The following is a 9,969-nucleotide window of genomic DNA, read 5'->3' on the forward strand; positions in this document are numbered from 1 at the left end:
AGTGGCTTTTTTACAAGGTTTATCGAGAGATGTTTCTTATCATGATAAATTACCATTTCAAATTAAATATGTTAATGTTTAAGCATATAACAGATGACAAAATAAAAACGTGTTTTTAAAATGCATTCTGAAAGCGATGAAGTGTAATAACCCTGAATGGCCGCTAGATGTCGACCATGACCCCTAAATCGTTCACGGCCCAAAAAAACAACACAGGCTATGAGGAATAGACTCTTCTTGCCGAGACATCTCATCCTGTTGGTTTCTTATAAAAGATAGTAACTCTAATACTTACATATTAAAGGCTGAAAAGATGCAGCTAGATCTGGTTCAACCGTTCAGGGCATCTTACATCTCAATGGTTTTCGGACGTGCACTCAAATGCACCAGCTTGTAATGGCCAGTAGGAGACAGCACTGACTCAGATTTTGTACATCTCATGTAGAAAGCAAGGATACACCGGTTAAGAAGGTGCACCATTCTCTGCTAAACTCAACAGTATGTTCGTGATGCATGGTGTTAATTGCTCTCTAAGGCATAAGAGCTAATAATAAGATTAACACCTTGGAACTGCTTTTTCTATCGTGCGTTTGTTGTGTGGTATGTGTTGGAGAGGTTGACTATTATGGTTTGCTATGCGCGTGGAATCTTTGACTTATTTTCGTTATATTATGCAGATCACCTAGATATAGATATGTTTCTATATTTATGGTTCAAAGCACCATATGCTGGATGGACATCAAACTGGTGGTACGAAACAGAGAACTCTGATTACATCTCGCGATGTTAGGTTCGGACATTTGATTTAGATGTGGGTGGAGTCAAGTTGCAAGTTGAATCGCTCGTTGGCTACATCGAAAATGACAGCTGATTTTCGACCCCTAATATACAAAAATACCGTTTATTTGTGGAGAACTTGATGAATGAATGCGGAGGTGTCTTGTGCAATTGCACCGCATTATGTGCATCTAGACGTTGCAGAGTTTATTTCGAACGCGTCAGAACCCCGGATTCAGGAACGTTCCTGCTCCTTCTGGAGCTACCGATTCATCCCGGCTAGTTAGCTATCCAGCTAATCAACCGGATTTAGTGAAGAAAGAACACAGTTTTAGCACCATAGCTAACCTTATCCACTCGGTAAGCACAATTTAAATAGCTTTTATCTATTTGTATACCATGTCCCTAGTTCAAGTGTATTGCGAATGCCAGCTGTGGTCAAGCTAGATATGTGATGCTGTTACATTTGGAGCTTGGTCCACCAGGTTTGTGTGTGGGGACACTGACAGTGAAATCTTAGTCGAAAAGCATGATAGACGTATCAATAAAATGCCTATCATGTTCGTATGTTTTTTTGTTAAGAACACAACTTACAGTAGTCTCTAAAACGAACATGACATATGTCATTAATTGTGTCATCAGATTACTCTCAACTGGCACTCATTCGACTACTCTTTGACAACATGCAAATTGCAATCAGTTCATTTCAAGAGTTCTGTAACGTTGAGTGTAATTGCAACATTAAAATCACATTGACATGAGCACAACAGGTGTGACATATACGATGTGCGATACGCTTATCGATCACAGTGAGCATGCCTGGTAGTATGTGCCTGTCCTAAATGACTCGTCGTCAACTGGTACCCATGCCATGGCACCTTGAACAGTTTATTCCCAGCCCAAAGAAGTTTGGGTTACCTCTGAGAGTTTAGGTTAGGCTGCTGATGTTTTAAATCAATGGATTTAGTTGGTAAGACCTTGGTGACATTGAGTAAAACGATCAACATAAATCTAAATAGTTGAGTTTGATGATCCAATGATTGTGTTTTCTGTTTGTTTGTTTTTTGGAACCTTGCCTGTTGTCATGTGGCAGTTCTATTCTGCTGTGCTGCAGTGTCCTATTAGGAAGTCCTACCCTCATGAGGTTCAGTGACATTGTTCTCCTCCTCCCCCACCCACTTCTCCCCAGCAGAAAGGCTGCATCAGCCCCAGTCCTCTCCTGCCCCACTGGGGAAGGGTGGACTGCACAGCACAGGTTCCCTTCACAGTGACATACTCTAGGATGTAGACTGCTCTATACTACATCTGCCTGGAGGGTGACACAAGCTTCAGTCTTCCTACTTTGCCTCTTTAGTGTGAACGCTCGTCATGTATGTCCAATCTGGCATAACGCCATCGGACCAGGGAGAAAGATGTTGACAAACGAGAACCCTACGTGAGAGCAGGTAGCCGATCAAGAGAAGAGAGGGTTTGAAGGAGGACAGAGGAGAAGGGCATGTCAACTGTCCTCGCGAGTCGTCAGGCTGTCGTTGTCGTTTGCGTCCTGCTTGCGGGTGATCTCCAAGGTAACCCTGAGCAGCCGGGGGAGTGTGGTGGAGGACGGGAGAGGGAGAGGGGGCGGGGTAGAGAGAGAAGACTAACTGGCTGTCCAGGAGCCTCATTAAAATGCATTAGAATCTACAGCCTGCCCATGCTTCTGCACTGGCTCCCCAGCCTCATTCACCCCCACCCTCACCCACACAGAGGGGACAGGGATCCACAGAGAAGCAGCCACACCAAACACTTGGGAGTTCACCGCCAGGTTGGGAGACAGGGAGACCTTTTCTGAGAGACAAAGGCTATTACGGTTGTAAAAGCCTGACACGTGAAACATTTATAAGGCACAGGTTATTCATTCAGGCCAGGGATTAGTTGTCTTCTCAGGCTGTTGTCAGGTAGTTTTCAGTGTTTTTTCCCCAGCAATGTTGAAAGGCTGTTTGCTCACAGTCTTCTGAGGGAGATATTTGCAGCTGTGATTGTCTGTTATATTATGTATATCCATTCTGTAGGCTATAACAAAGTTCTATTAGTGGAATGCGTGTGTCGATATGGCCAAGTTGTCTGGGATGGGAGGCGGGTGGAAGATCCCTGGAGAACAGACTGAAGGCAAACTGAAAACAGATTTCAAATGATCCCTTGATTTTTAAGTGTGCGAGCATTCTCAGTGGTGACGGAAGGCAGATATCTTAAAGTCACTATTAACTTGAAATGGAAAGCATGAATTTGTATGTTTATATTCCCCTGCTCTTTGACAAGGTAAGAACTACATGCTGGCCTTATTACTTGGAATCTAATACTGCTAATGGTGCATTCATGAACTCTCCAAATGCAAAAAACAAGCCTTGGAGAATCCCAGCTCCAGATTCCCCCATGGTGCTGGTGAAAGATGGAGGCTAGCATGTTACCGCCGCCCGCTAATCCCAGCGCCAGCCTGACATTTGCAAGCCCTTGGTTTGTTGGCACCGAGGGACCACAGTGGGCATGCTCACACACCCCTGTGGCACAACCCAGGGAGCGAAGGGGGGGATTAACATCTGCACCACAGCGATGGCAGCGCCCCTGAGACGTCCTTGTGGATGGTAGGGCAATGGCACTCTGGGTTGTTTAGACTCAGTGACATTTTTTAGCAGAAAATGGCATTAAGCATTATGGGGCTTTTTTCTCTGTGACGAGTCTGTGTGTGTAATGAAGCCGTATTGTCTCAGTGCTGTCTAATCGACTCCAAAACGCTGGAATGAGCTGGGTACGTTTACAGGAGCCGAGGGGATTTCTCTGGCCTTATTCTCCTGTTTAGAGTGTCAGCTCTGGTTTTGATCTTAGGACAATGTTTACCATCCAAATTACTATGATCATTTAACAGCCTCTATAACTGGTTAGGCAAATGATGGTCTGAGGCAGACCAGGGCAAGAGAGATGGTGAGACGGAGGGTTGGGAGGGTGGCAGAGGGGTTGAGGAACAGGAAGACGTGGGAGAGGGTGATATTCCAGTGCAAAAAGGAAGAGTGATATTGACGGGGGGGGGGAAATGCGAGGAGAAGAAGACTGTGAACACACAGATAGAGAGAGGAGGAGGAGGAGCAAGGAAGAGAAAAGGGTGAAAGGACAAGGATGGATTGAGAAAGGGAGGGTGGTGTTGGGGGAATGAAGGCGGAAAAATAAAGGAGGAGCAATCCAGTGGGGGGGGAGAGTGAGAATCAGGAGATAAAGAGAGATACGGAGCCATTAACCTCCGTCTTTGTTGAGTCTGGCTGTTCCCTCCAGGCCCCTGGCTGGGTTTTGAAGGACGCTGTGTCTCTGACAGCGAGAGAAACCTAGAATCCAGCTCGAGTGTTCCTCTGCCTATTTGCCTGTATGTGTCTGCCTGTCTGTCAGTCTCTCTCTCTGTCTGCCCATCTGTCTGCCTACAGGCCTACTTGTCTGTCTCTGTCTGCCTGTCATTCACCTCACCTGTCTGTCTGCCTGTCTCTTGTCTTCTTAACTGGTGTGAGTCCTGCTACTGCTGTGGGAGGGTAGTGACTCTGAGTGATCCACCCAGGGCTGTTGGAGGAAATCTAGGCTTGAACAGGGAGACGGATGAAGACATTTCTGTGTGCTTGTACCCTATGCATATGCTGTGTGTAGTGGCTCTACAAACGGCAGCCATGCCGGCCTGCTGGTCAGTGTTCAATTCAAGGGAGAAGGGGATGATTTGCTCTCAATTCAACTATTCAGTCCATGTGTGTTTTTGAATGGTTTGCTGTTTAGGCAGGAAAAGGTCTATAATAGTACTGCCGTTTACAAAACGGCAGAATAAAACGTATTCTGTGCTGAGATACCTAAATTAGCCCTCAACAATTGCCTTTGACCTTCAATCAAGTTTTTTTTATCCCAGTCAATATCTTTCCGTAAAGATATATTTATTCCACGCGCAGAACTCTGTTTTAGCCGGCCGTTACCTTTGGATGAATATCCAGTTTGTCAGCCACATCTGCTTGTCCTCAAGAGTCTCTCTCCACATGACTCACTTGTTCTCTCCATATGCAGATTAGTGGAAAGAAACCTTTTTTTCCCACCCATGTTTTATCTCTCCACAATGTAATTTATTGCCGGTGAGGTGGGGGTTAGGTGGATGCATTTGGAATGGACCCTGGAAAAGGGAAATCAAACCTCCTGGAGGTGTGCTCTGATAGTCTTGTAGTAATTAGATTACTAACATAATGTTGTAATGTTGCTTTTTATAGCCTTGGCTTTTTGACCAGTGTTGATCCCTGGTTGAAGAAGTGTACTGACACTAGTGTTTTCCTTCACCTTTCCTTCAACAACGTTTTCTCCTATACATCTCCCTATCTTTGTGTCTGTGTCTAACCTTCCTCTTCTCCATCTCTTCTCCTCTCCTCCATGTATTCTCTTTGTGTCAGGTGTTTGCTTGCGTGGGCGGCGTCAGAGCATGCACTTGTGCTCGATAAGCAGCCAGTCGGCGGAGCTGGAGTGATGCGAGCAGTGGCGGGCTGCAGGATGAACATCGCAGCCATTCTGAACGGCCTGCTGGTCTCCGTGGTGGCGGCTCTGCTCTGGAAGTACACCCAGCTCAGCGACCACGCCGCTTCCCTGGAGGAGGAGCTCCACCTGACGCAGCAGTCTCAAGAGCTGTCGCAGGCCCGCATCGACTACCACGCCGCCCTGCTGGCGCTCCAGGAGCACGGCACCCGCATGGTCTGCACGGGCAAGATGCACACCGACCGCGTCTGCCGCTTCGACTACCTGTGCTACTGCAGCGAAGCGGAGGAGTTTGTCTTCTTCCACGGCAACTCTTCCGTCATGCTGCCCAACATAGGGCAACGACGTTTCCAACCGGCGCTACTGGACCTTTCCTCGGTCGAAGACCACAACACCCAGTACTTCAACTTCTTGGAGCTCCCGGCCGCCGCCCTAAAGTACATGCCCAAGCCCGTGTTTGTGCCCGACGTGGCGCTCATCCTGAACCGCTTCAACCCGGACAATCTCATGCACGTTTTCCACGACGACCTGCTCCCCATCTTCTACACGATGAGGCAGTACTCGGACCTGGACGACGAGGCGCGTCTCATCTTCATGGAGGGCTGGGGCGAAGGGCCGCACTTTGACCTCTACCGCCTGCTCAGCAGCAAGCAGCCTCTCCTCAAGGAGCAGTTAAGGAACTTCGGCAAGCTCATGTGCTTCACCAAGTCTTACGTAGGCCTGTCCAAGATGACCACCTGGTACCAGTACGGCTTCGTCCAACCACAGGGCCCCAAGGCCAACATCCTGATCTCCGGCAACGAGATCCGGCAGTTTGCCTCCCACCTGATGGAGAAGCTCAACATCACTACCAAGGAGCAGAACGAAGGGACAAGTCCCGAGGAGAAGGACCAGTACATCGTGGTGTTCAGTCGTTCCCAAACCAGGCTGATCCTCAACGAGGCCGAGCTGATCCTGGCGTTGGCGCAGGAGTTCCAGATGAGGGTGGTGACGGTCTCCATGGAGGACCAGACCTACCCCAGCATCGTGCGGGTTATCAGCGGCGCCTCCATGCTCGTCAGCATGCACGGAGCTCAGCTCGTCACCTCGCTCTTCCTCCCCAGAGGGGCGGCTGTGGTGGAGCTCTTCCCCTACGCGGTCAGCCCTGAGCAGTACACGCCTTACAAGACCTTAGCCACCTTGCCAGGCATGGACCTCCAGTATGTCGCCTGGAGGAACACCATGGAGGAGAACTCCGTGGCTCACCCAGATAGACCCTGGGATCAGGGGGGCATCGCTCACCTGGACAAGGATGAGCAGGAGCGCATCCTGGCCAGCAGAGAGGTGCCCAGACACCTTTGCTGCAGAAACCCAGAGTGGCTGTTCCGCATCTATCAGGACACCCGGTTGGACATCCCCTCTCTGCTGGACGTCCTCAGGGAGAGCCTGAAGACCAGGCCCAACCTCAAGAAGACCCGGCCTGCCAGCACTGTTCATCCAGGCAGGGTGAGGGAGCCTCAGTGCCAGACCTCAGTCCAGGCTACCAACGAAGCCAAGCTCACAGTATCCTGGCAGATCCCTTGGAACCTCAAGTACTTGAAGGTAAAGTGCCAAATATATTCCGCTTTATAATTCCTTCATTGTGTTACAAAATATCACACGTCTTTTTTTTTTTTAATGTAATTTCAGGTCAGGGAGGTGAAGTATGAGGTATGGATCCAGGAGCAAGGAGAGAACACGTACATGCCTTACATCCTGCCCCACCAGAACTACACCTTCTCGGAGAACATCAAGCCCTTCACCACCTACCTGGTGTGGGTGCGCTGCATCTTCAACAAGAACCTCTTGGGACCGTTTACAGATGTCCTCATGTGTAGAACATAACCTTTTTAAGCTCTTCAGTTGTGCTGCTAGTACCGCTTGGACTGTCTGAGGTGAACACCGGTGTCATAACTTGTCCCCAGACATGGTGAGATGGGGAGAATGAAAGAGGTCAAAGAGGCCTGAGGACGTCCAGACCAGGACAGCTGCTGGGCAGAAGTGTCACCTGTGTCTTGGGTCAGTGCTAGATGACACAGTCATGAGCTCCCCATGGCTGATTCCACTGTGGCACAGGCCAAGAGAATCTTAACAGCAACAGACCGGGACACAGGTAAACATGGAATGCACAAATGTCGTATGTATTACATGTCTACAGAAGAAAACAATTTGCACATTTACAATTTTTTATGAGTAGTAGAAAACGGAACTTTCTGGTACCTGTTTGAATGTGCTGTGTGGTATTCTGGGGGTAGTGATTGGCCTTTTAAGCCCATGAGATCTGTGTTTTGTAGGTCATTGTCTTGAGTGAATTGAACCTTTTAGCCCTTTCATTGGTAAGTTTGACAACATACTAATTTTCTGAATTTCCCAGTAGCAACAACAGCATCAAAAAGTGGTGTAGTCACTCGTCTATGTTGTAGTTTTGTTGGATTTTGTGTTTTTTGTAGTTTATTGATTGTCTACATTTAATTCTTAACATATTCATGTAAAATGTTTAAGCAATTACAAATACGACTCATGGCCAGTTATCTGAAGGTTCCAATTGAAGAATAGAATGAATTTAAAAAGTCTCTAAATTAGCTAAAAGTAAATTATTGTGTCCTCTTAAGCTAGGTTTTTATTGTTTACAACTTCTAGATTTTACTTCTCGTTTTAGTAAAACACTGAATAGCTGATGTTTCAACGTTGTATGTCAAGTGTGAGGCTAAATGGGGGACAGTGATATACACAAATGGCTATGCTGCTGTTAAATCAATGAAGGGCACTTGTGTCCATGTTTATCCCCCTCAAAATCTGTGGTCAGCGTTTAGAGCAGATGAGACCATTATTGTAGCCTATTCACTGATAAGTTGATAAAATTGTCATATTGTATGTGAATCTATAAACGGGCTAAACTTGCCGTCAACATTTTCAATTTGATCATGTGCGGGACTGTCCCTTAAGTCGATGTGTAGAAGTAGACCACTCTACAGCTAATCTCCACAGCTAACGACCCTTCTGCGTAGAGCTGGTAATTGCCTGCTAATTAAGACAAGCTGAGGATCTGTGCCTCCTCTGGGCTGCCTCAGCCTTGAACTCAAGCTTGCTGCTTGTAGGCCTATGGTTTGGATGGCTCTTATTCAAGCGTTTGTGCTTATCGCTGCAGTAGTTAAGCATATAACGTGTATCTAGGTGAGCTGGTAAAGTAGAGCAGTGGTTCTCAACCATGGTCCTCAAGTACCCCCTGTCCTGCACGTTTTAGATGTTTCCCTGTTCCAACACACCTGATTTAAATGAATGGGTCGTTATCTAGTTATGCGGAAGCCTGCTAACGACTATTCATTTGAATCAGGTGTGTTGGAACAGGGAAACATAAAATGTGCAGGACAGAGGGTAATTGAGGACCAGGGTTGAGAACCACTGAAGTAGAGGATAGTGATTGGTTTCACAACTCAAAACAAATGTAGTTTTTAAGGTTTGTATTGCATCAAGTGTGCATCACAGTTTACAGATGTGATATGCATTAGCTGATGTCAATAGTTTTTATCTGTTTTATGCTCAGCCTTCTATTGATATGGTGGCTATTGGCCCGTGGGAGGATAAACAAACTTTTGGCTACTGAGATTAATCTTTACTATTTTCTCTGTCCTGTGGTCCTTTTCCATCCAGAAATGTTTTCTGAACCTTGTACTGTTTTATTTGTGATATGTTCTCAAATGCAGTTTTTATCAGTGTTTGTATTTAAGATTATTTGCAACCATTGTTCAATGTGATGCTGTTTACAGATTTTGTTAATGCTTGTTCATTTTAAAGATATTATATTTGCGAATTGTGTCAAATTGGACGATTCCATCAATATCACTTTGAAAAAAATGTAGAAACAATTTTGAAGTAATTGAATGAAGAAAACAAAATAAAGACCGTTAACGTACTTTGGGTCTTTTTTCCTGTCATTGTTCTACACTCGAAGCGCATTCTCATCCATATCGGATACGGCTGCCTTTGACCATATCTCGTATAGCTATTGATTTGGTGTTCTATAGCCAATGTAGACCTTAACGAGCAACAATGGGATTCAAGCCCAGTCATCCTGGGTTATTTATTGTTACATCTCAACAAGAATATGGATTTAAGTGTAATGTGTCCGTTGCCTGACCTTAGATCTAGTAAGCAGGGAAGGACTGGGTTGTTTTTACGTTCTAACTGTGTTTCCACAGAAGGTGAAACTCAAGCTTGTTAGTATCACACCGCAGCCTGCCTCCTGCAGCTCCAGTCTATCACGTCTGTGTTAAATCGACGAAGGGTAGCAGAAAACCAGACTTGAAGGATAAACGGTTGTGAATGTGTGCTGGAAGGGATGCAAAGACTGCAAATGGTATTACAATGAAAGAGCTCCATTATTGCAACTCGATGACTCAGTGTTGCTTGTGTCAACATAACTGCACAGTATGAACAGGGCAGCAGTCTACACATGCATTCCAGCTCTATATTGTAGCTTAGGAAGACTATCTCTGCTTTGTCTTTCATTCACAGCCACATGCACATGTGCCATGATCCAGACTCACTCAGTGCCAGGTCAGATGGCTGAGCGGTGAGGGAGTCTAGTAATCCAAAGGTTGCCGGATCGATACCCCGCCGTGCCAAATGACGTTGTGTCTTTGGGCAAGGCACTTCACC

General features: G+C 46.4%; 1 protein-coding gene across 2 annotated transcripts; it reads left to right on the forward strand.

Annotated features, from left to right (window-relative positions):
- Positions 1-820: 820 nt before the first annotated feature.
- Positions 821-8,568, forward strand: pomgnt2 (protein O-linked mannose N-acetylglucosaminyltransferase 2 (beta 1,4-)). Of its 2 annotated transcripts, none has more exons than XM_047043783.1 (3): positions 821-1,137; positions 5,214-6,873; positions 6,961-8,568. In XM_047043783.1, exons 2-3 carry the CDS (start codon positions 5,287-5,289, stop codon positions 7,153-7,155), a joined length of 1,782 nt encoding a protein of 593 aa, XP_046899739.1. In that variant the 5' UTR covers positions 821-1,137; positions 5,214-5,286; the 3' UTR covers positions 7,156-8,568. The 2 variants fall into 2 exon arrangements, with proteins under 2 accessions (XP_046899739.1, XP_046899744.1); XM_047043788.1 differs by lacking the exon at positions 821-1,137 and adding an exon at positions 2,016-2,342.
- Positions 8,569-9,969: the final 1,401 nt, after the last annotated feature.

This window comes from Hypomesus transpacificus, chromosome 2 (assembly GCF_021917145.1).
Source record: "Hypomesus transpacificus isolate Combined female chromosome 2, fHypTra1, whole genome shotgun sequence".
Classification (NCBI taxonomy): Eukaryota; Metazoa; Chordata; class Actinopteri; order Osmeriformes; family Osmeridae; genus Hypomesus; species Hypomesus transpacificus.